This window comes from Mizuhopecten yessoensis, unplaced genomic scaffold (assembly GCF_002113885.1).
Source record: "Mizuhopecten yessoensis strain PY_sf001 unplaced genomic scaffold, ASM211388v2 scaffold9023, whole genome shotgun sequence".
Taxonomy (NCBI): Eukaryota; Metazoa; Mollusca; class Bivalvia; order Pectinida; family Pectinidae; genus Mizuhopecten; species Mizuhopecten yessoensis.
In genome coordinates this window covers 1,254,430-1,281,896 of record NW_018407840.1, presented here as the reverse complement: position 1 = coordinate 1,281,896, position 27,467 = coordinate 1,254,430, and the positions used below count along the sequence as shown (strand labels likewise).

The window sequence follows — 27,467 nt, the reverse complement described above, 5'->3', positions numbered from 1 at the left end:
GTGGACAAATTTAAAAGCATCGATTGATAGTCCATTAGATACATCTCACAATGTAGTTATTGTAGGCGATCTAAACGTTGATTTACTAACTGTTTCAAATAACCATGTCCTTATTGATTTTATTAACAAGTTTTCCTTGAAAATCGTTACAAATGAACCTACAAGAATTGGTCCATCTATATCTAGTTTACTTTACCCCATTTTATTATCAGATTCACTTACTTGTAAATAGTCTTCAGTTTTACCTATTGATAGAGCAGTAAGTGATCATGAAGGTTGTATTGTAGTTATTGTATTTACCTGTTTTACCAAACCTCTTTCCAACGGAAAGTTTGGTTATACAAACGAGCCGACTTTGACATGCTATATGACCTTATTGACGAATATGACTGGACTGTTTTGTTTTCTGTAAGTGGCTCGGTTGATACTGCGTGTGACAATTTTACTGGCGTTTTTTTCGAATTTATGAATAGATGTATACCCTCAAAAGAACGTTACAGTTCGACCTAACGACAAGCCCTGGATGACATCTGAACTTAGAAAACATTTGAGAATCCGTGATCGAGTGCATAAAATTGCCAGGGCAACACTTTACTTTTCACTCCACTTTTTAGACATTGACAAATCTAAAGCTCAGCGAAACTAGATAAATAATAAGAAAAAAATGCCCGTCTCCTTTTTTACGAAAAACTACATGGACTTATTGACGATTACGCTTCTTCTGATCCAAAATCTTATTCGAAACTATTGAAACGACTTATGCAATCTGGTGGACATTATCACAACATTCCTACAATGAAGGACCCAGCAACAAATAGTTCTTTTTCAAACGATAACGATAAAAGCCCGTTTACTTAATAGTTATTTTTGTAGCATAACCCGTGTTAATGATGTTGATATTCCAGTTCCGATGATTAAATCCAAAGCAGATTAACGTTTTGTATCTTTGCGGTTAAATCATTCAGAAATAAAAGATGTTTTACAAATTTAAAGCTTAGGAAAGCTTCGAGAGGGGATGGAATGAGTCATCATCTGCTGAAGTATACTGCTAACTATATCTGAAACCACTTGAAAATCTTTTTAACATGTCACTTTCTTCGTGTGTATATCCAAATAAATGGAAACTTGCAACTGTAATGCCGCTTTTCACAAAGGATGATCGTCATACGCCGTTTAACTATAGACCAATATCCCTACTATCTACAGTTGGTAAAGTGTTTCAGCGTGTAGTTTACAAACACTTATCTATACCGGCACAAACAGAAAGTTTTAATTGGAAATTCATTGTTAGAACTAGGTAATATTGACGCATGTGTACCTCAAGGGTCAATACTTTGGCCGCTTCCCTTTTTGATATATATAAATGATATTACTGATGTACTTGATTCGGCCTCCAGGTTATTTGCAGATGATACATCCTTACTTTATTCTGCTTTTCCATGCTATGAAATACAGACTGGTTTCTTTAAATCCTCAAAAAACCGACGTTCTTTTTCAAATGCAAACGATATTGACGATGACTTGGATTTGATGTTTGATGGGGAAAATTAAAATTCTACAGACGTACATAGACATTTAGGAGTACATTTCAATTCAAATGGAAAATGGGGGACTCATGTTGAGGCAGTTTATAGTTCGGTTATGAAAAAGATGAATGTTTTACGAAAACTCAAATACTTGTTGAAAAGAGATTCGCTTTAAAAAAAAAAAAACTTTCATTTTACCAGTTTTTGAATATTCCTGTGAATTATAAGATGGTTTCACTGCTTTTGAATCCGAGAAATCAGAGAAAGCTCAAAGAGAGGCAGCTCGAGTTATAACAGGACTGCCTTCTTATACAAGTAATGATTCACTATAATTTGAAACGGGTTTAGAAACATTATCAGAGAGGAGAAAAAGGCGAAAATTGAATATTTAATATGAATTGAAAAACAATTTAACTCCCAGCTATTTATCGGCCCTTTTGCCAAACACAGTGGGTAACAACAATCGGTACAATTTACGGAACCAATATGATTACAATATATCTTCTTTCAGACTCTCCTCAAGCAACTCTTCTTTTTTTCCCATCGAGTCTACGTCTTCGGAATTCGTTTGACAATACAATAAGAACATTGCCATCTTTAAATACTTTTAAATCTGCTATATCCAGTGGTGCAAATTCGTCTCCACCATCTTATTATAATTTTGGCGAACGCAATTTAAATATATTACATACGAAGCTCGGGCATCAGTGCAGATGTTTGAAAAATGATTTGTTCCGTGTTAAGATTGTTGATTATCCATTATGCGCTTGTGGACATTCCTGTGAGAATTTTGGTCATTTTTTCTATATTTCTATTTGGGAATGAAAATCTGTCCGTAGATATCAATACAGAAGTATTCAGACACGTGCAACTTTTCATCAAATCCAGCAACTGATTTTAAGTAAAATATAATAATTGTAAAATATAGTTTGTATGCCTTGTTAAATGCTATCATGTAAATATCAATATGTACTGTATTAGAGGAAAAGGCGTTGATAAGTTGATACAATTTGTGTCTAATCCTCTGCTCAAATTCGGGGCAATAAATATGTTCAAATCAAGTATATGTCATAATATTTAGTACCCTACAGAAATAATTATATGTCACGCTTTAAGGTTTCATTCGTTCTGTTATGTTAGCTGATGCGGCTGTATGTGCTTTTATATATTTATCAACTGTGTTGCTACGTAATACTTGTATACAGGAATGGTCTGTCAGGCGTATACAATGTATGTAATATGATATAGCTAATTTAGTGAACTCTCATTGGTTGTCCAATCATAAGCCTTATCACCAGACACTGGACCAATCGCCTAGGGTATTGATTCTGCTTTGTCTTTAGTGGTGTTACCAAGCGGTGTTGATAGTGTAGACTATTGATTACAATTTGCGAAAAACTTTATTTTGTTGTTATTGATTTTCCTGCCTAATTTTTCCCTCCCAAAAAGGATACTGTTAAGTGACATATTTTATTGTCTGTATTTTATAAATATTACTTTTTAACATCATGTCAATGCTTTTCTTGTGTTCTTATTAAAAATGTGAAAGGATCATTTATTTTTTCTAAGGATTTTTTTTTCTGTACTTCATGTTAGTTTATAAGTTTATGAAATATTTGATGGTCTATTTTACCACTTTCTTTGCTGGTGTAACTGCATGCTATGTGCCTGATACATAATGTTTTTTTCATTTCATGTTTGGTTTATCTGTTGACTAGAAAGTTAAGAAGTATAGGTTTAGGCTGATTCTCAGAAATGCTCCATTATTTGAAAGATATCAAAACATTATACCATATATCGGCATATTTTTATGGAGGTTAATATTTGCAAATTTCTCGAAAACTATATATTTTTTATATTTACTGGTCTTTGTTTTTGGCAAAAATGGATAATGTGTAAAATTATAACTTGACTACTGTGAAAATATCATAATTACGAGTAACATTTCCGAAATCGTAACGGGTATGAGGGTGGGGTAGGTGGGGGGTGGGACGGGTGATAGGGGGAGGGGAGTTAGTTTTAATATTTGTTTGCTTTTGTTGGGAGTATGCTTTATCTTAGTGATCAAACAGCATTATAGTTGTTAGGGCTTTATGAATGTATTGATGAATTATATTATCATGTACAGGCAGAAATACTAATGATTTGTTTTCTTAATAAGAAGTAAGTGACAACAATTCCTCCATTGCATTTAATTGAGAGTATTTTCATACGCTATTTGTTGCAAACTGTTTATTAGGTTGAAACATAGAATTATAAGTCATATAAATCATTTGATGATTTAATAAGATGATGTTTGAGAGACTGAAACACAAAACTTTGTTTCTGGAATTCAACACATTCTTTATAAAAAAATCCATTATGCAAACAAATTTGACTCGAAGTGAAATTTTTAAAAAGGTGCATTCACGGCTTGTAATTTAGAAAATAATAATATCATGCATATACTTCAGAAAATCAATTTGTTTCATATTGTCAATGTTTTCAGAAAGTGAACACATAAACTCAAATATAACAAAAACAAGAGTTTTGATGCATGCTAAGATATATTTATTAAATAAAAGTAATATTGGTCATCAAGCTGAGCGATCGGTCATTAACGTATTAAATTATTAATAGTCTCCAACATGTGCGGGTTGGTAACCACCCCCACTACTGCTTCCGTGGAAACTACCCCCACTACTGCTTCCTGTGTAACTATCACCAGTACTGCTTCCGGCGTAACTACCACCAGTACTGCCTCCATGGAAACTACCACCACTACTTCCTCCGACGTAACTATCACCGCCTCCTCCTCCTCCGCTGTGTCCGCCATTACATACACATCCGACACTTCCGTACGGGTTTCCGGCGTATCCTGTATCACATGCGCACCTGTTTGTGCTGTGGTCACAGTGGGAGTGAGGGAAAGATCCACATCGTCCATCACATGGAACTGTAATTAAAAGGATTACACAAATGACCTCATTTACGATAGAAATCTAATGCTTGCCAATCAGATATAAAAACAATGTATAGGTTTCCTGTTGAATACTATAGGAATAGATCGTTTTAACAAAATAACTAATTACCGATATTTTTCAAAATTGCTAAACACGAATGGCATATATTCTGCCCTACGTGTGAAATATATATGGCGTTTTAATGGTAAACATTATACTTTTTCTGTTTATTTCATTTTTGTAGTCCCGTCTACTCCTAAAAAAAACGTATCATGGAAAAAGTGATGGAATTCGAGACACATAATCTAATGACATCACGCTTAGCAACAAGGCTGTGTAACGTTTATAACGGGCTACTTAACACAATTCTGTAGTATTCTGCTATTATTCTGTAAGATTTGCTTAAAATGTAATCAATTACGTATCTAAGTAAATACCACAGTTGTACATATATTATTGTAAAAGTCTACTAACGCAATTACTAATTGTATCGTCTTGTTTTTTCATCTGCAACTGAACTGAACATTTACGGCGTCAATTGAAATGAATGGAAAGTAGCATATAATTGGCCAATACTAAAACTGAATACCTTTCCACTGTGACAAATATCACATTTGATATCTGCCACAGTATGAAAATAACAGTTTTATCAATTTGATAATGTCAAATCCAGTCAATAAAGTAAATACGGCGAAAACATAACAAAACAACTTTTAATAAATCTGCCAATCTTTCTACTAATTAAATGTCATCTTCATTGAATCCAACAAACGACTTTTGTACTTAAAATAAACAGGTTTTCGAATAAATACAACACAATACGTTTAACATAAATGTTGTATACTTACTTCCGCATTTCTTTGTAGGGTCTCCTACGAGTCCGTGGTTACATTTACACGTGTTGGAACCTTTGTCACAGTAGGCATTGTAGACGCAAGCTCCATTACAAGGCACTGTAATGTAAGTACAATTGGAATATGTAATGGACAGATAAAGTAAACAATTGGTTAACATCAACAAAAACGTACACACCAATAAATGATGTCTACTAATCTAAACTCTGTTAAATGTATTCATTATGTACATATTTAAGACACGGTTGTCTATTGGTATGACACCGGGCTCGTGACCGAAAGGGTTGTGGGTTCCAATCATGTCTCTGTGCTATTTCCTTGAGCAAGATACTTTACTCCGCTTCTTCCAGTCTACTTCTCTTTAGATGAGTACGTGGTTGGGCAGTGCTAGAATTGTTGAATGCTAGCTGTGAGCGTCTAAATGGCAGCATCGGCTGTTTGCTCCCTAGTGAGTTACAAAAGGTATTGGCTGGTTGTAAAGGCCCTATACCCACGGATAATAATTTGTGAACCACTTTGAGACGACCTACGAACAAAGTTGTGATAAGGCGGTATATAAGAACCTCAAATAATCATAATTATTAGTATTAGTAATTTTTTTAAGTAGACGTCCAGTGGGGAAACAGGAAGTGTATCCTTGAAGCAAAGACAATTGTGTTTCAACCTATACATGAACATCTTCATATAGTGAAAACAATACCTATTTATTTAGGTAAAATCTAATATACATTCTGAGTGAAAAAAATCTATCACATAATTTTGGTACTAGCAGGCATGAAACGTCGTTCAGAGATTATCATACTATGACGTCACAAGCACGTCACAATCCATCGGCCTTCATCGGTTATTTCTGGAAGGATGAAAAATAACCGGAAAATCTTGGAACTTATAGCCGTTGCATTTATCTCTTTGTCGGTGCTTCATGATTTTTAATTTCAGTTTTTGCCACAGGCACACAAAAAAACGCGGATGTTTTCTGAAGATCCTTTTTGTCATCAACCATGTTCTGTTAAAATTTCTACCGGAGATATTTTCAAAAAGAGCCGCATTAAACCAATAGGTCAACGTGTACATTTCTTTTTCATCGTCTAAAATTTCATCAGCTTTTGATTTCGATTTGTTGAGAATATGAACGAAATGATTAACATTTTTGAAAGTCTGGTTATAGTCTTTACATAATTTATGTATGCATCACCACTCATTACAGAAACAATGGATAATTCATTTCTGTCGAAATCAACAATAATTGTCCAGACAACGAACCCGAGTTCAACGCAATTTTTCAGCAACGTATACTTTTTTCACAACGCATGCCGATTTATAACTAGATACAGACAGAAACTGATTAATTTCATTAGGCATCATTACTTGTCAAACCTCAGTGACAGTTACAAAACTTGAAATTCAATCCAGTGTTTCAGGATTTAAAAGGAATTCAGACTATATATCGATATAACGAAAATTTCAGTTACATCAAAGTATCACAATGTTGTTGTTTTTTAATTTCATTTTTTTAACTAACATCTCTTTAGATTTACTTTTATAGTCTTATCGTCAAATATGTAATATGCACTTATTTCTATAGCAATTACTAAACAGTTTTTCCCCAACTTATTTCAATCATTCTTTTTGTGACCTGACGGAAACACGCGGAGGATTTAATTCTTTATGTGGGAGGAAGCCGGAGTATCCGGGGAAAACCCGCGTGATCGGGCAGTTAACCGGGATTGAATCCGGCCATCTTGGTGAAGACGAGCGCGCTATCCACCGCGCCACCCGACCCATCATATACCTTAAGCACAAGAAAAATATCTATTTTAGCTTTGAAAATGGCGTCATTGATGCAAAAATTATATTGCGAATACATTTTTACCAATCATCAATGATACAAAAAATCTACATACTGGAGACCAGGGCAAGTCATATCGGACAAAAATATAAACTTCAATATATACTTACAGGCACATGATCCATGGTAGAGGAAGTATCCTGTATTACAGACACACTGGTTTGTTGCTTGGTTACAGTAGGCGTTCTGTCCACATGGTCCTCCGCATGGTACTGGAGTGAAACAGAATGGCATTTTATAAAAATGAAGTAATTGATTATGTAGGGCAGATAAATATCAAGATGCATTCTGCAAATAATAATGATATTCTGTACACATAAGATCTTGAAACAAACTTTGCATGACAAAAAAAAAATATGGAAATTTGTTTTCTAATATTATCAGACGTATATGTCTGTCCCTGTTTACAGGGAAATATCTAGGTTTACATTGTGTACATTGAAACATAACATCCAGGTTGTCATTTACTAAGATCTACAGTCGGTTCCTATTTTTGAAAGGACCATGTTAATATATTTTCTTTCGAGAACGAGAACCATGAAGCATTTTTCACAGCAATTTACACTTTGTCAAACTATATAGACCTTGATTTGGTTTTACCTTTTATTCATGTAAGTCGTTTAAATTTATTGTATCCAAAGATACACTACACTTTTAATACGTACATTGACACGACCCGTCGTACAAGGTGTAGCCTTCTATACAGACACATTTCTGCGAATGCACGTCACATCGAGCGTTTAATCCGCAAGGGCCACCACATGGTGCTGTAAGTAGTGACAATAGTTACATCATATGTGGCTTTCACTTAAGCCGAAAAAGCATGTAATTATGCAATGAACGGTATGGTATGCGTTACATATGTTTACTTTTAAAACTAAACATTTACTTACTGTTCACCACTTGTTAGATATTTTTGTAATTAATTAGTTTTATTTATTTATTAACAGATGATCACGATTAATTTCTCGCAATGTGCACTGAAGAAAATTGTAAATGAATAATCAAAATCTTACGTACGGTCATCACTTATGATGGTGACTGTGGCCACTCTTCGTTCTCCGATTACTACAATGTTCGTATTTGAACCTTGCGAAACTGACAAAGTTACTTTGAAAGCTTCTGGTGACTCATATGTCTGTAAATTTAAATAATAAAGAGTTCATGTTACGATTCATCTTACTTTACTATCAAAATCAAAACGTTAACGTAAAAGCATACAAACTAAATCAACCAGAAAACAAACTGTGTTAAATATTTCATTATTCATTGCAATAATACGATAACAAAAAAATGACAATATCCCTTATTACTACCAAATTAGGTTACCTGATCGTTTACAATTCCAATAGTAAATGTCGTTGTACTCTGACCATTTCCGAATGTAGCTACTCCGCTGTTGTCGGAAAAGTCGCTTGGGTAATTAGCATTTCCATTTTGGGTAGACCAAGACACCGTCACGGAGCCAAACAACCCACCGGTTCTTCTTAGTTGTAGCGATAGTGTTCCAGCACTTTCACTCACTGTGTAGATTAGTTGACCAAACTCTACAACGCTTCGGACTGAAACAGAGTAGAACATCTGAAGTATCAAATCAACAATGGTGGATATTGAAACAAACTAGATGTATTAAAATGAAAGCTCCAAATGGTTAATGATTAATTCTTAACTGTACCTTTTTATGATACATTTTCCCATTAAAAGTAAGCCATAGTCAAACATTGATCGCCAATCTCATCATATACATTATACATACGATGACATCCATCGTGGTATGGATCTCCCTGGAATCCGTGATTACAGTGGCATCTGTTGTCAGAACTGCTACATACTGAGTTTGATGGACATTTCCCCCCGCATGGAACTGAAAATGTATCTTATAATAAAAAACCATGTATCGTCCTTAATATTACGATATGTCTTCTTACTGTTTCGTTTCATAATAATCATGATCGGCATTTGATAAAACTGCGACGAACGACAAGAGCATGAGATTACCAAAGAGCAGTTCTTAAAGATTTGTTAACCGTAGCATGTTATTTTTCATGAATCTTCTGATTACATGTCATAAAAAATGATGTACAGTAAGATAGCGCCTAGTGCTATATGAAAGCATAAATTGACCAGTGTTAGACTATCTTTATCAAACAGCTTTTTGAATCAAACTAAATTTATATTGATATATGACGAAGTCAATGAACAGGAAAATATTCCCTAATCTTTATTTGATGACATTTGTTTCTGTGATTTACTTACGAGTACATGCTCGTTGGAATCGGATGTAGCCTGTATTACAGACACATTGGTTGCTGACTCTGTCGCATTGTGCGTTAGGTCCACAGGGTCCTCCGCATGGTACTGTTACATACATAATGTGATTTTATAGATTGGATGTTTGGCACCATTTCAACTTATCGTTAATACTTTTTCAGTGACTTATTCTGTTTAAATGTTGAATAAATATATTATGAACTGAAATTAACATAAGAGGCCACGAATTTCAGCAATCAAACATGATCCTTTATATTGGTTTTATTGAACAGAAAAAAAAGAACAACAAGAAATTTAACCTTTATTTGAAAATGGAAAAACCTCATAGTAGCTCAGGACGGTAAAAAAAAACACGTTGTAATACATTATTCTTGTTTTTATTTGTACAAAGCGACTGGCTAATTTAGTCCATGTTGATTTCGAAATACATGCTTGTTAATGTTTCAGTTTTCTGGACATATTCTACAAAATTTCTGCATTCACCTTATAAATTACATTAACTATTTCTACAATGACAAAGAGTTGTACGGAACTACACACAGTTGTGTGACCGCACAACGCACCAAAAATAGCGTGCGCACACCGTGCATACATCGTCCAAACACCGTCCGCACATCGTCCACACATGGTGCGCACAACTGTGCGATTTAATAATCGTTAGCCCCGTTGTGCGCTTCTCTCCGCACAACTGTACGATTTGGTATAACTTGTAGATCAAAATTACGGAATGACAAAAATACGGAAGGCTCGTATGCGATAATGTACACTTTGAATATATCTGTAATTTCTCATCACAATAATCAAGATGATACAATTTCACAATGCGTGTTACACAGTATTACAGCGACCGTAAGGCTGTCTAGAATGGGTTTGACTCCAAGGTAGCCGAACAGGTAAATAACAATTTAATGAGTGTCCGGAGTTTTACCTGACCAGTACCTGACACACAGAGCTGATATGCGATACCGTATGACCGTAATGGATAGTATTTGTTATTTGCATTCGTTTGCCTATAGCTCCCATTCAACTGGATTTCACACCCCGGCCTAACCCGACGAATTACGTAAGTGCCCCAGGCGAGGGGAAAACTAAGGACTAGGTACATGTACAAAGTGGTTATGTTTACCTGTATACGGGATTGTGTTGTAATTTTACATGTGTCGATTAAGTTTGTTAAAAAACACCGAAACCCAATTTCTAAATATAAAAATGTATAGACAGAAAAATAAGTTTATAGATGTAGCTAGAATATAGAAACATACGTAAAAATCAAGTTTATATGTTTAAACACGAAACCGTATAAATTGTTAAGGCATTCCTCAATTTACACAAACCACGATTGTTATCGCACAAAGTTCGTCCATCGTGCGCACAAATGTGCGCAAGCAATGATCGTCCAGCTTTTTATCGTTCGCCCATCGTGCACACACCGTTCACACACCGTGCACACTTCGTGCGCACACCGCACATCGTGTAACGTTGTGCGATCCCACAACTGTATTAAGTCACTTCTATAACACGCTTAAAGGTCAAACTCAACTGACAGTGTTTCCCTAAACAGAACCCACTACTGTCATCAGTTTTACGGTCGAAGACAGTCAACTGTCCTGGAACAATGAAATATCAGGTAAGGTTTTCACCTTTTTTTTCAGACACTAAATTTTGTGTTTGAAACTATCAATTGTAAAATTTAAATCCTTTCATGAGCTATTCCATTACATCGGAGAGTAACCATCTAAAAAAATCAGTTTGCTAAAAGTTGTAAATTAAAAAAAAAAAAGCATACGGTTTGACTGCATTGCTGTGAACCACGAATCTAAGAATATCTAGAAAGTATATAACGATAGGTAAAATCAATACAGATTATATTTGTACTTACTGACACAAGATCCGCGGAATTTGAAGTATCGCTCGATACAGACACATTGGTTAGTGACACTGTCACATCTTTCATTGGGTCCACATGGTCCTCCGCATGGCACTACAAATGTGTTAAATTAAGGAGCTACCGAGATTGTTGTTGGGGTTTTACGGTATTTATCAAAGAAAACTGTACATTTGCATTATCCTGCGAATCTGTGTTATTTATATTATAAACGTACATCTGAACTTTTTGATATTTCATTTGAAATAATGTTCATTGAATTTAAATATATTAATAAACGCCGAAATATTAATTGGCATTAATGGTACAGCGGGAGTAAGGTGGACATTGCCAATCATCAAAATCAGATATTTTTCGAAACCTGGCATTTTTCGAAACCTGGCACTTTACGTTTTTATTTGGATATCAATCAAGAAGGTGTGAATATAGAAAAAGAGCACTTTGCAAAACTGTACTATAGTCATTTTCTCAAAACATTTATCGTTTTTATGATAAATATTTGACAAAAAATACCAATCATGAAGATATTATTGAGTAATATTTTATAAACAAAGAAAATGTATATGGGACATATTGCTAACGCGTTGTAGCGTGCTTTCTAATACTTCTGATCATTGACTCAGTGATTGTTGGTTTATTGACAAATCTTATGTATACGGTAACTGAACATTTAAATAATTTTGTCCCACCTTATTGTCGTATGTTTGCCCATTTTAGAAGAGCAAAATATTCAACATAATGTTAAAATTATAACTTGTTTCGTAATTACTGTACGGGATTTATCCTGTATCAGGGTTAATTCATTATTGAGATTATGCTTCTAAAGTTTAACTGAGGCAAATTAAAAGGTTTAAGGGACAACGGATTATAGTAAGAAACTGACTCAGACATCGTTACTTACATTGACACGTGCTGCCGTGGAAACGGCGGTAACCTTGGTTACATATACACGTCTGCGTAGTCAGGTCACAACGCGCGTTTGGTCCACATTTGCCACCACACGGTGCTGTAAGTAGTGATGTTTGGCATATCAAATACGGTGTTTCCTTTATGTGAACAAAAATATACTGTGCAATGTATCCATGATACACAAGCAATGTATACTTCTAAAAATTAAACCTTTACTTTCCATATAATATCTGATAAAACAAGTCTTATTCCCTTTGTATTTCACTGAAGAAATTTTAACTGAATAATCAAAACCTTACGTACCGTCATCATTCGTGATGGTGACTGTGGCCTCTCTTCGAGTTCCGATTACAACGTTGGTTGAGGATACCGCTACTGACAACGTAACTGTGAAACTTTCATTGGACTCATATACCTAAAAAAGGACAAAACAGGGAGTGTAGCTTCATTTCGATTTCAAAATCTGGCGTAAACGTGCAAACAAATATATTTGGTCAGGAAGGAAATAATATTTGAATATTCATTGCAGTATTACGTTATCAACGATATCCCTTATGACAACGCATACTAGACTTTACCTGGTCGTTGACAACTCCAATAGAAAATGTCGTTGTGCTCTGACCATTTCCGAAAGTAGCTACTCCGCTGTTTCGGGAGAAGTCGCTTGGGTAGCGAGCAGTTCCATCATGGGTAGACCATGACACCGTCACTGAGCCGAACAATCCACCGGTTCTTGATAGTTGAAACGATACCGTTCCGGCACTTTCACTCACAGAGTAGGTCATTGTGACAAACTGTACAACACTGCGAACTGAAATACATTTCAAATCATAATTAACATATATCAGGACATCAATAATATGTATTCAAGGGACATTGTAAAAACAAAAAATGAAATCTAGGAAACAATTGATGCATACAAAATTAATAAACAAGTGTATGCTTCATTACTCCAACCGAAAATCGTAAATAAACTATAAGCTGCAAATCCATCATGTTCAAATACGTACGATGACATCCGCCGTGATAAGGATCTCCTAAGAAACCTGGTTTACAATGGCATCTGTTGTCTGAACTGCTACATACGGAATTGGATGGACAACTTCCTCCACATGGAACTGAAAACATGTATCGTATTTTAAGAAAAATATATTTGGGGCCGCGGGATCATAAGATAAACTTACATCAAATTGTTAACACTTTCTAGACGAAATCAATATTTTTTTCATTTATCTTATGCCTACAGATGTCAATCAGCGAGAGAAGGTTACGATATTGCATAATGGGTACGTTGACCATTGTTATTCTATCTTCATCTAACAGGTGATTTAAGTGGACATTATTTGAATCGCAGATGGCTGAAGTTACAGTACAGGAAAGTATTCCATATGCTTTATTTTGACATCTGTTTTTGTGATTTACTTACGAGTACATGATTCATGGAATTGGATGTATCCTGTTTTACAGACACACTGGTTCCTGACTCTGTCGCATTGTGCGTTGGGTCCACACGGTCCGCCGCATGGTACTGTTACATAAAAAAGCAATTAAGAAGAACATAGTGTTTGAACTGCTCTAATGTCATCGTAGAAACCTTTCTTTATATTCCTCTTTGTGAAATACATTCTCAATATTGAATTCAACACTTGATAGCTAGAATGTTTAAAGAACCGAAAGAAACGATCAAACATATCATCACATATCTTCGGATTTAAAAGATCATATGTTATTTCAATCTTAAATAACAAAGATAACGATTAAATGCTATATCGATCATATACTATAATAATCGCTTATGTATAGTTCCAAGGACGGAACCATACAACAACAAAGACAATTGCAATTAACTGCAGGTTCATTCATTTCAAGGACGCAACAACTAAACGAATTGTTTCCGAAAATTGTTTTGTTCGAAGACAGTCGACCGCAAAGACCCGTCATTATCACTTAAGGTTTTTACTATATTTAAAACACGTAATTTTGGGTTTGAAACAATGAGTAAAAGAATTGAAATCCTTTAATGAGTTTTACATCGGAGGGTTATCAAAATCATCAAACAGGTAGTTTTGATTAAATTATATCACAAAAGGAAACGAAATACGGTTTGATTGAATTGTGGTGTATACTGTTTGCAAGGGTATCTAAAAGGTACACAATGACAGGTAATTTCAATACATCTACTTACTGACACATGATCCGTGGAATTTAAAGTAATGCTCGATACAGACACATTGGTTACTGCCTTTGTCACATCTTTCATTGGGTCCACATTGTCCTCCACATGGCACTACAAATGTGTTGAAATAAGGAATAGTCAGGATTTTTGGGGGGTTGTTTTCTGTACAATTTGCATTAATCTGCGTATCCGTGTTGTATTTGTTAAAGAATGTATATCTAAACTTTTTGATATCTTATTTGAAATAATTTCCATTCATATCTGTCGGCATTATGGGCAAAGCAGGAATTTAGGTAGACATATACAAATATCTTACATTTTCATTTTGATATAAAAAAAATGATATCATAAAGAAATAAACCTGTTTACGGTCAGATTACGTTTACATTTGTTACAGCTTGATTATCTCCTTGAACGGGATCTATCAAACTGCGACGAACGACAATATGATCTGATATGTAGGATCTCACACGAGTTTCAATATCATATTAAATGAAACATTCGTGACGAGTTTCATCAAATTTCATATGAAATGAAGCGAGTTTAATATCCTCTTATCACATAATTAAAGTTGGGGCATTTATTCGTGTTAAACGACAATTTGTATGCAACCTTGAAATGTAAAACACCGCCATTTTGACTCCAGTGCGTTAGTCTGTGACGTCCTGTACTTGTCCTAAGTGTGACGTCACAATTGAAACAATGGAAACTTACAACGAATCACAGGGCTAAAAGGTATATTACATTGGCTAATACGCAAACTATATGGCATGGGATGATCACTGGATAACACAGTGCATGATGTAATAAAAAGTTATATCAATTTTATCGACATCTTTAATATGAAATTCAAGTTTCCAATTATCATATGATTACATAAGTATGTCAATGAAATGGATTTACCGCTAGACATTGTCTATTGCTAGATGGAAGCACAAATTGACAATTATGAGACCATCTTTGTCAGACAGTTGATTCAAGAGAATTTATCTTAATTTGATGAATGACGAAGTCTATAGAGGTACAGGAACACATTCCTTATACTCCATTATATGACATCTGATTCTGTGATATACTTACGAGTACATGATCCGTGGAATCGGATGTAGCCTGTATTACAGACACACTGGTTGCTGACTCTATCGCATCGTGCGTTGAGTCCACACGGTCCTCCGCATGGTACTGTAACATGAACATGTAATTTTAAAGAATCGTATGTTTGCCACGCTTTCAACCTATCATAAATACCTTTTCAGTAAATTTTGAACATTTAACTGGATAGATAGTATGTTCAAAGTACCAAGATGTCCACATTTATTGTATTTCGAAAACAATATATCAATACAATCTTAATAGTAATAGCTTTGTCTGTTCAAATGTTAATATAACTAAACAATATGAACTGATATAATAATACGAGGCAAGGGATTTCATCAATCAAGTATGCTCCATTTATAAGTTATATCTAACAGAAAGAAACGAACAACAAGGAATCGAATCCGTATGTCGAAATGGAAAAAAATCATATAAACTGAGGATGAAATAAAACACAATGGAAAACTAGTTTTCATTTTTTACTTGAACACAGCGATTTAATAAAATGAATGTTATGCAAAAGACGATGATCACTCCGAAAAATATGGTTTGAATTTCCAGATTTTTTTATCTTCACATTTTGCCTTATCTATTCAATCTTAATTCGAATAACATGTTTGTTAATGTTTCACTATCCTTTATATATTCTACAAACATCCTGCATTTTAGTTTGTTTAAAATCAAAAACATATCACATAACATTTTACAAGAAAATTTGATACAATAACCGAGAGTTGTACAGAGCAAAATATTCAGTTATTTCAAGACACTTAATTTTTTCGTACACCAGAGTTTAACCGTTTTCAAACATGGAGTTATATTTCAGGTCAAAATACAAAAGCAAACCGATTACAACACAGAGAGCTCCACAAAACAGCATGTTCAGTTACTTCAAGACCGCATTTAAAGGTCAACCACAAATAACAGTATTTTCACAAATCAAAAGCATTACTGTCATCATATTTATTTGAGAAGACTGTCAACCGTTTTGGAACTATGACCTATCAGGTTAGGCTTGTACTATATTTCGCAGAATCTAAATTTTGCGTTTGAAGCTATAAATGGTAGAGTTGAAATTCGTTCATGGGTTTTTGCCTTTCATTGGATAGTTCAATCTTTAAATATACATTTTTTATTAAATTATATATAAAAAAGCAAACACAATACGGTTTGATTGCATTGTAGTGTAATAGGTTTGTATGGGTATCTAACAGGTTTACAAAGATAGGTAACATTAATATAGGTTATGTATATATACTTACTGACACATGATCCGTGGTATTTATAGTATCGCTCGATACAGACACATTGGTTAGTGACACTGTCACATCTTTCATTGGGTCCACATGATCCTCCGCATGGCACTACAAACGTCACATATGCAGAAAACAAGCATAACATAGTCGCTGATTCATTTAGCAAATATAGAAATAATCAAGACTGTTGTTGGGGTTGAACTATATTTTCCGAAAGAAATACTGTGGACTTTACATTTATCTGCGAATTCGTGTTCTATGTGTCATAGAATGTAACTCTGATCCTTTTGACATTTTCATTTGAAACATTGTCTATTTGATCGAAATATTAATAAACGCAGACATGTTCATTGGCATTACCGGTACCGTGGGTGAAAGGTGGGCATGGCCAATCATCAAAATCAGATATTTTTAGAAACTTGAAATTCACAAATTTTCATTTGTCAATCCTAAGGTATGAACTTAGAAAAACTTTGTAAAAATGAAGTACTTGATTCACCACTTGAGATTACAGTTTCGAAAGTAAAACTAAGGAAAATTAACGGGCTCACTGGAGAACGCTTTATAGTAAAAAATTAAATCCATATGCAATACTTACATTGACACGTGTTGCCGTGGAAACGGATGTAACCTTGGTTACATATACATTTCTGCGTAGTCAGGTCACAACGGGCATTAGGTCCACATGGGCCACCACATGGTTCTGTACGTAGAGATTCCATGCATATCAAGCACGGGTTTCATTTTAGCTGCTTAAACATGCTACTATGTCATGATAAATCCATCGTACGCAAACAATGTTTTATTGAAATTAAACCTTTATTATCGTGAAACATCTGATTTAACCTGTTTGATTAACTGAATGTTTCACTCAAAAAATAGTAACTGAATAATCAAAATCCTACTTACTGTCATCATTCGTGATGGTGACTGTTGCCTCTCTTCGTGATCCGATTACCACGATGGTTGAGGATGCAGCAACTGACAAAATTACTGTGAAACTTTCACTGGACTCGTATATCTGAAAGTTCAACAAAAACGGGTTTTGTTTCATTTCAATGCAAAACCAACACACAAATATATATGGTCTATAAGGACACAATATTTGTTATGTTATTAATATTCATCGCAAATTAACGTTAACGACAAATTACTACATCCTTATCACAAACAATGATATACGTTACCTGGTCGTTGACAACTCCAATAGAAAATGTCGTCGTGCTCTGACCATTTCCGAAGGTAGCTACTCCGCTGTTTCGGGAGAAGTCACTTGGGTAACGAGCAGTTCCATCATGGGTAGACCAAGACACCGTCACTGAGCCAAACAACCCTCCTGTTCTTGACAGTTGTAGCGATACCGTTCCAGCACTTTCACTCACAGAGTAGGTTATTTGGACAAACTGTACAACACTGCGAACTGAAATACACTTTCAAATCTCAATCAACATGTCGGGACATCACTAACATTAATTCCAAGAATACTGTGAGAACTAAATAGGAAGTTTACTACTAGATTTAGGAACTAATCTATGCATGAATAAACATGTGTACGCTTTTTTACCCAAGCCAAAATAAATAGTATCTAAACTATGAGCTACAAATCACTGATGTTAAAAATACGTACGATGACATCCACCCTGGTATGGATCTCCTAAGAAACCTGGCTTGCAATGACATCTGTTGTCTGAACTGCTACATACAGCATTGGGTGGACATTTTCCTCCACATGGGACTGTAACATGTATTGTACTTTTGAAATTCATTTGTGGCCGTTACATTAAATTGCATTTTCTTACAGTTTGCTAATCCTCATGAATGGGATTTGATCAAACTGTGACGAATAACAAGAAAATTAGATTAACTAACAACAATTTAAAGTACCAGTTAGCCGTTATATATCATTTTTAAATAATCTTATGATAATATATGTCAAAAAAGGATGAACAGAAAGATATTACATAATGCTTTATGAATGCATATATTTTCCATTGTCGGACTATCTTTGTCAAACAGCGGGTTCAAGTCAATTTATTTGATTTCGATAATTGATGAAATCCATAGAGGTACAGGAACATGTCATAACAATTTTTTCTGAGTGATTTACTTACGAGTACATAATCCGTGGAATCGGATGTAGCCTGTATTACATACACACTGGTTGCTGACTCTATCGCATTGTGCGTTGGGTCCACACGGTCCTCCGCATGGTACTGTTACATGAACATGTATTTTTAAAGAATTTGATGATCGACATGCTTTCGTCTTATCGTAGATACCTTTACACTTTCACTTTTTAAAGTGCATTCCTAATATTGAACATTGCACTTGATAGCTCGAATATTCAAAGTGTCCAGTTTAACACACACCATAGCTTTCAAAAGAAGTTATGTTGAGATTCAATAATATATCGATCATTAATAATAACAATAGTTTATGTGTGTATATACAAACAAGTATTGACATTAAATAATAGGAATGTAACATGCAGAGCGAATACAATTGTGGTAAGAATTTCTGTTTAAATATTAAATACAATGAAAACTGGAAAAAAGGTATGAAACAGCATGGTTGGGATTTCAGCAATAATTCCAACAAGCGCGTTTTATTGATAGTATTGAGCAGAAAAGAAGCGTACAACAAGGAATCGAAACTAAAAACAACTTCGTATACACTAAGGACGGGAAAACAACAACATCGTTTTCGATTTGAACTTAACAGTTTAATAGAAAGTTGCTGAACCAGAGAACGAATACCATTCCTGAAAACCTGGCCATATTTCTCTGGTATTTTTGTTCATAATTTGCCAAAGTCGAATCATTTTCTGGTCGAATTACATAATTGTTAAAGCTTCAGTATTCTAGTAATCCTACAAATCCTCTAAAATATAAATTTGTTTCAGCTGCACAAACATATCACATTATACACGACCTTTTTACACAACTATAGAGGACTGCACAGAATCACTTGTTCAGTGATTCCAAGAACGTGATTAAAATCAAACATTAATGTCCTTATTTATGAACATCGAACCCACTACTGTCACCACATTTAAGATGAAGGTATTCAAACGCTCTAGACCATATTGCCGATAACGACAGAATTTTACTAATTTTCACTTTTGTTTGTAGAATTGAAATCTTTTATGTTTTTTTGACTTACATCGGATAATAACTGTCTTCAAAAATTCAGTTTTGGTGAAAGTTTAAAATATGATTTGATTGCATTTCAGTGTATCCTGTATGTAACGATATCTAAAAAGAATATAACGATAGGCAAGATCAATACAGGTTATGTATGTACTTACTGACACAAGATCCGTGGTATTTATAGTATCGCTCGATACAGACACATTGGTTAGTGACTCTGTCACATCTTTCATTAGGTCCACATGGTCCCCCGCATGGCACTGCAAATATGTTAGATTAAGAAGTGACCGGGATTGTTGGGGTTTTATGGTATTTTCCAAAGAAAGCTGTGTACTTTGCACGAATCTGCGAATCTGTGTTCTATATGTTATAGAACGTATATTTGATTTTTTTGATATTTTATTTGAAACAAGTTTCGTTAAATTGAAATACTAAGAAAATCAGAAATATCAATTGGCATAATGGTTCCAGCGAGAGTAAGGTGGACATTGCCAATTATCAAAATCAAGTATTTGCGAAACCTGACACTTTATATTTCTATTTGAATATCAACCCTGAAGGTATGAGTTAAGAAGAAGAGCCCTTTGTAAAATTGAGCTATTATAATGTCCCCCTACACTATTAAAAGATGTCATGATAAATATTGGACATAAATACAAACCATGCAGGCATTTTTGAGCTAACTCATAATATGATTAACAAACAAAGATTGTTTGTATGAGACAAAACTGCTAACGCCTTGTAGCGTGGTTTCCTTATACTTTTTACACTTATTAATTTTTGCCTGATAACTGTACCAGAAGTATCCTATATCAGGGTTGACTTACGACTTGAAATTATGGTTTCTCAAGTCTTACTGAGGCAAACGAAAGGGTAAATGGGAGAATGGATTATTGTAAGAAGTTAAATCCACCTTTGTTTCCTATATTGACACTGAATATGAATATAGTTTCTGTTTGTACTTACAGGCACATGCTCCGTGGTATTTAAAGTATCGCTCGATACAGACACATTGGTTACTGCCTTTGTCACATCTTTCATTGGGCCCACATGGTCCTCCGCATGGCACTACAAATGTGTTAAATTAAGGTGTATTCGGGATTGTTGTTGAGGTGTTACGGTATATACCAAAAACATTCTGCACTTGCATTAATCTGCGTTTCTACGTTTTGATTTTTTGATTTGAAACAATGCCCATTAAACTGAAACATTGATAATCCTAGACATATTTTGTTAGCATATACGTACGGCGGGAGTGAGTTTTACGTGGCCCAGTATCAACATTTTCAACGCGAAAATATTACTATTTCATTTTGATACCACTCCTGAAGGTGTCAATATAGAAAACAAGTACTTTCGTAGAATGTCATCCTTTTCCCCCACAATTAATAGATTTTCTAATAAATGTCAGAGAGAAATACCAGTGATGAAAGTAATATTTAATTCTCCATTAATATCATTGATTAACAAAGGACATTTGCATAAGACATACAGAATAAAATTAATTGCCAACACCTTTTAGCGTGCTATCCTTTTCTTTATGATAATCTTAGTGATTGTTGGTATAGTGACACCCCCAATGTTCTTCTTCTCTGAATATTTAATACTTTTTTATCTGCACTTACTGTTGCATGCTTGTCTATTTCAGGAATGGCGAATGATTTAACAGAATTATAACTTGTTACCTCATTACTGTTCGGGAATTATCCTATACCAGGGTTAATTCATCACTTGAGATTATAGTTTCTTAAGTCTAACTGAGGCAACTTTACGAGTTAAAGACAATAAGGCTCATAGTAAGAAATTCAACTTCTGTTAGTACATTGATACGTGCCGTGGTAGCGAAAGTAACATTGGTTACTTACTTGACGGGATTAACTGAGATCTGAATTAATTGTTGGATTACAAACATCAATAAAAATAACATTTTAATTTTTCAATGACGTTGTGAGAACAACAAACTAAATTTAATACTTAGCATAGTAAATTGTTTATGCAGAAATGAAAATATATATGCGACACTACCCATGTAAAATGAAAATCATTTTAAACCCACGGACAAAATGATGATGTAAATAAAGACGTACGTTGACATCCGCCGTGGTATGGATCTCCTATGAAATCTGTCTGACAATAACATATGTTGTCTGAGCTGCTACATACGGAATTGGGTGGACATTTTTTTGATAAAATCATCCTTTTTGCGGCCAGAAAATTACGTAAGCTTGTTAACCGTTTGATAAAATAAAGCTTAAATTGACCATTGTTAGAACAGTTTTGTCAAACAGATGGTTAAATCAGATACTGATGAATGACGAAGTCAATGCAGGAACAAGTACCTATTCCTTAATCTACATTCGATGACGACATATTTTTCTGTGATTTACTTACGAGTACATGATCCACGGAAAAAGATGTAGCCTGTGTTACAGACACATTGGTTGCTGACTCTATCGCATTGTGCGTTTGATCCACATGGTCCCCCGCATGGTACTGTTACATAAAAATGTAATTTAGAAGAATTTGTTGTTTGACAGGTTTTAGTCTTATCGAAGATACCTTTATATATTTTGTTGTCGAAATGCCCTCTCAATATTGACAAGTGTACTTGACAGTTAGAATCAGCAAATAAGCACATGCTATCGGATTTAAAACACTGTTTCTTAATTCAATCTTAAATAACAAATACAATGCAGGTAAAAAAGAAGAGCAAATGAAATGTCTGGTTAAATGTTAAAAACAATAAAATATGAAACAAACTATAACATAAGAGGATAAGGTTTTCAGCAATCAACTTGACATCCGCCATTTCATTGATTATATTGACGGGAAAAGAAATGAAAAGAAGGAATCGAAACGGTAAGTCGAAAAGGAAATAAAACGAGGAGGGGTTTCGATTTGTACATAGCGGCTCAATAGATATTTGCTGCATCGGATTTTTTTTGTTTGTTTGATTTTGTTTAACGTCCTATTAACAGCTAAGGTCATTTAAGGACGGCCTCCCCTGTGTGCAAGATGCATGCGTGTAGTGTATGTGTGTGTATTTTGGGAGGCTGCGATATGTTCGTGTTTGTCTCCTTGTGATAGCGCGAACTGATGCTGACTTTATAGTGCTACCTCACTGAAACATACTGCCGAAGACACCCAGCAGGACGCCCCACCCGGTCACATTATACTGACAACGGGCGAACCAGTCGTCCCACTCCTAATTTGCTGAGCGTTAAGCAGGAGTATAAACTACCATTTTTAAAGACTTTGGTATGTCTCGGCCAGGGGACAGAACCCAAAGCCTTCCTCACAGGGGCGAACGCTCAACAAATGGCCAAAAGTGAGGCATTGTCAAGGGAGACATTAGGAAGAAGAAAGTTATTTAGAAAGGAGAGAAGAGATAAGGTCCCAAATTTAGTCGCTGCATCGGAAGACGATAACATATTCCGGTAAACCTGGTCTTAATTCCCTGGCATTTTTTGTTCATATTTTGCCTAATCTATTCTATGCTGAGTTCGAACTTCACGTTTCAGTTTTTTTCATGATTATTCAAAACCACCTTCATTTTAGTTTGTTTCAAATAAAAAAATAATCAGATTATTTTTAAAAACTTTCAACAATAATTAGACACTAAAGTTTGCGATTTAAACTATTGATGATAAAATGAAAAAAACCTTTTCATGATTTTTTGTCTTGCATCGGAGAGTTACAATCTTCAAAAGTGCAGTTTTGGTAAAATTGTATATCCCAAAAGCAAAAACATTCTGTTTGATTGCATTGAAGTGTAATAGGTTAGTAGGGATATGTAAGGAAATAAACAATTATAGGTAGTGTAAATACAGGTTATGTATGTACTTACTGACACATGATCCGTGGTATTTATAGTATCGATCGATACAGACACATTGGTTAGTGACACTGTCACATCTTTCATTGGGTCCACATGATCCTCCGCATGGCACTGCAAATATGTTAAGAAAGGAAATAACCAGGATTGCTGTTGGAATGTTACGGTATATACCGAAAAAATATATGCATTTTGCAGTAATCTGCGAATCTACATTTTATATGTTATAGAACGTATCTGTAAGCGTTGTAATATTTTTATTTGAGTAAAATGTCCATTAAACTATAATATTATCAATACCAGATATTTTTCATCACAAATATATTTAATATTTTCATTTTGATATCACTGGATATGAAAGAATAGAACACAAGTATTTGTAAAATTGAACAATTATCCTTTCCCCCCAAACACGAATAGATTTTATGATAAATATAAGACACAAATATCGATCATGCAGGTTCTATGCAATTCTCACATGATATGATTAATAAACAACGAGCATTTATAAGAGACATATATGAAAAAATCGGATTGCCAACGGGTTGTAGCGTGTTATCTTAGAATTTTTGATAACTGATTGTTAGTTTATTAACACATCTCATGTTCATGGTCATTGAACATTGGAAGTTTGTTTTTCCTACCTCATGGTTGCATGTTTGCCGATTTCGGGCAGGGCGAATTATTAAGCAGAATGAAAAAGTATAACATGTTGCAATATTACTCTGCGGTAATTAACCTATATCCGGGTTACTTCAGTAAAATGAGCATGGTTGATTGTTAGAAATGAAATCAACCTTTATTACTTACATTGACAACTACCGCCTTGGAAACGGACGTAACGTGGGTTACATTTACATTTCTGCGTTGTCAGGTCACAGCGGGCGTTTGGTCCACATGGGCCACCACACGGTGCTGAAAGAAGTGATTTCAAGCATAACAAATATGGATTTCCCTTTAGCTGTCTAAACATGCAACTTTACGATGAACGATCGCGTATAATCTGTCAATTGTAAATGTTTACCTACGTAAACAACATATTCCTTTTTTGTATTTACATAATCGTATTTATCTAAATTATATGCTTGTATTTGATCTCCTGTAATGCTCATACGTTTTAAAATATACATGTTTGATTAAAGACGTTGTATTACCCCGAGTAATTCATTCAAGAAAATTGTGACTGAATAATCAAAATCTGACGTACCGTCATCATTCGTGATAGTGACTGTGGCCACTCTTCGTTCTCCGATTACTACAACGCTGGACGAGGACGCCGCCACTGACAAAGTTACTGTAAAACTCTCACTTGACTCATATGTCTGGAATTTATAGGGAAAGGGTTCATGCTATGATTCTTTTCACCATCAATATCTGGAGTAAACGTATGAACATATAAAGTATATCAACAGGAAGAATGTGTGAAATGTTTAAATATGCATTGCTACAAATTAACAAAATCCATAATGACCACCCATGGTATACTTTACCTGATCGTTGACAATTCCAATAGAAAATGTCGTCGAACTCTGACCATTTCCGAAGGTAGCCACTCCGCTGTTTTTAGAGAAGTCGCTTGGGTAACGAGCAGTTCCATCACGGGTAGACCAAGACCCCGTCACTGAGCCAAACAGCCCAACGGTTCTTGACAGTTGTAGCGATACCGTTCCAGCACTTTCACTCACTGAGTAGGTTGTTATGGCGAACTGTACAACGCCTCGACCTGAAAAAAATTCTATAATCTTCATCACCGTATATCGAGACAACAATTATATGAATTGAGAGAAGAATGAAATATCAAATGCATTACTGTATGAAATAACTAATTGATGCATAACGTATATCTATATATATATATATATAGTACATTCACCAATGCTATTCGTAAATTACATTAAATCTTTGATCGCAAGCTCATGATGTCAAAACTACATACGATGACATCCGCCTTTGTAAGGATCTCCTAGAAATCCTTGGGTACAGTGACATCTGTTGTCTGAGCTGATGCATTCAGAATTTGATGGACAACTTCCTCCACATGGAACTGAAAGCATTATCATTGTGTATTATATAGCAATTCTTTCTCGAAAAGAAACTTAAATTATCTTTCCTGTCCGTTAGATTAGTTTTCCTATCATCAATTATATTACAACAACCAACAAGCTGAATAGGATTGAAAAGCAATTAATTCATCAATCTTTCATTATTTCATCGACCTAATATCAAATGTTTCATTGCATCTTATAATTACAATATCTCAAAAAAGGATCATTAGCAATGAATTGTCTTTATCTATTAGTAAATTTGTATCGACCACTGTGAAAAGCAATATTGTCAACAATCGGTTTTAGTTGGATATAGTTAATTTCCAGGATGAAAAAACGTACAGTAATACAAGCATTTTACAGTACATGCTACATGATATGAAGCATATTTCTATGATTTCATTACGAGTCCATGATGCTTGGAATCGGATGTACAGTACAAGGTAAAGGAAGTTTATACAAAAACAAAGCATGTACGTATAGACACATTATATTTGCTATATGAAGTATCCAATGATACAGACGCATTGGTCACTGACTTTGTCAAAACGTTGGTGAGGTCAACATGGTCCTCCATATGGCACTTACAACGCCATTGTTTAAAGTAGATAACCATTTCATTAAACAGTCAACAACCGATATACATCGCTTGATTTGAAAAATCTTGTAAGAACGATACAAATAAATATTTTTAATATATATTTTTCAATACTTATCCAATGTCTGATGTTAAAACAGGCAAACGGAGGGACAGGCGGACGGTGGACAGACATACGGATGGACAGTATGATCACTAATTGCAATTGCAGACCCCCTAGTAATCTGACCAACTTTGCTTCATAATGTTATCACCAAGTGTTTACCTGTTGCGATTTATATAATGAGCCTGGACATTTGACCCCATGACTTTGACATTTGGCAAGTTTACTTCCTATTTGATATTGACCATTTGTTCTTCATAATGGCATACCAAATATGTTTACCGAAATCTGGCATTTTTTGGGTCATACAATGTATTTTGACATTATACCCCGACTGTTCATTTTTCAAGTTTCAACGACCTTGACTTTAACCTGATAAAATTGTGAAATCCCCTTTGTTCATCTACACATCAAAGAGTAACACCATGTGAAGATTCCGAAATTTAGACCTTTGGAATCTGAGATAATCTCTGGAAACGAAAGTGCTGACAGACGTACAGCAGGACACCGTGATTACTATGGGGCATCACACATCTTTGATGCGGGGCCCAAATTACAACAGACAGGTTGTCAGAAAGTTAGTTATTTCTTGTAAAACAATAAGAAGTTGATTCTATACTCACGTGAACATGATCCACGGAACAGGATGTATCCTGTGTTACAGACACATTGGTTTTTGACTTTGTCACAATGTTCGTAGAGTTTACATGGTCCTCCGCATGGCACTAAAACGCATTGATTCGAGTTATTATAACATAACCTCCAGAAAATAACCCTTATAGGAAGATACCTTCATATTGGATTTTTTTTTTTATAGAAATGACTAAATACTGGTTGTCAGGAGGTTATTTATCGGTAGTTTTTTCTTCGATGTTCATGTATAAATAATGTTAAGTAGTAAAAATCGATTTCTGTCCTCACGAGTACATAGTCCATGGTAAAGGAAATATCCTTTGTCACAGACACAGTGGTTT

The 27,467-nt window shown here is 34.7% G+C and overlaps 1 protein-coding gene across 1 annotated transcript in view; it reads right to left on the bottom strand.

Moving 5' to 3' along the window:
* Positions 1-4,053: 4,053 nt before the first annotated feature.
* The window catches only part of LOC110457095, a 38,130-nt gene continuing 14,716 nt past the window's right edge, over positions 4,054-27,467 (bottom strand). The window contains exons 21-51 of the mRNA XM_021508195.1: positions 27,117-27,218; positions 25,684-25,791; positions 25,238-25,470; positions 24,955-25,069; positions 24,558-24,662; positions 23,760-23,861; positions 22,304-22,405; positions 20,879-20,980; positions 20,071-20,172; positions 18,875-18,976; positions 18,391-18,498; positions 17,951-18,183; positions 17,673-17,784; positions 17,362-17,466; positions 16,770-16,871; positions 15,493-15,594; positions 14,422-14,523; positions 13,663-13,764; positions 13,247-13,354; positions 12,815-13,047; positions 12,540-12,651; positions 12,229-12,333; positions 11,322-11,423; positions 9,428-9,529; positions 8,928-9,035; positions 8,501-8,733; positions 8,192-8,309; positions 7,837-7,938; positions 7,282-7,383; positions 5,317-5,421; positions 4,054-4,461 (exon numbers count right to left, since the gene is read on the bottom strand). Coding sequence (XP_021363870.1) covers positions 4,139-4,461; positions 5,317-5,421; positions 7,282-7,383; positions 7,837-7,938; positions 8,192-8,309; positions 8,501-8,733; positions 8,928-9,035; positions 9,428-9,529; positions 11,322-11,423; positions 12,229-12,333; positions 12,540-12,651; positions 12,815-13,047; positions 13,247-13,354; positions 13,663-13,764; positions 14,422-14,523; positions 15,493-15,594; positions 16,770-16,871; positions 17,362-17,466; positions 17,673-17,784; positions 17,951-18,183; positions 18,391-18,498; positions 18,875-18,976; positions 20,071-20,172; positions 20,879-20,980; positions 22,304-22,405; positions 23,760-23,861; positions 24,558-24,662; positions 24,955-25,069; positions 25,238-25,470; positions 25,684-25,791; positions 27,117-27,218 — 3,992 coding nt within the window. The 3' untranslated portion in view covers positions 4,054-4,138. The remainder of the gene's footprint in view (positions 4,462-5,316; positions 5,422-7,281; positions 7,384-7,836; positions 7,939-8,191; positions 8,310-8,500; positions 8,734-8,927; positions 9,036-9,427; positions 9,530-11,321; positions 11,424-12,228; positions 12,334-12,539; positions 12,652-12,814; positions 13,048-13,246; positions 13,355-13,662; positions 13,765-14,421; positions 14,524-15,492; positions 15,595-16,769; positions 16,872-17,361; positions 17,467-17,672; positions 17,785-17,950; positions 18,184-18,390; positions 18,499-18,874; positions 18,977-20,070; positions 20,173-20,878; positions 20,981-22,303; positions 22,406-23,759; positions 23,862-24,557; positions 24,663-24,954; positions 25,070-25,237; positions 25,471-25,683; positions 25,792-27,116; positions 27,219-27,467) is intronic.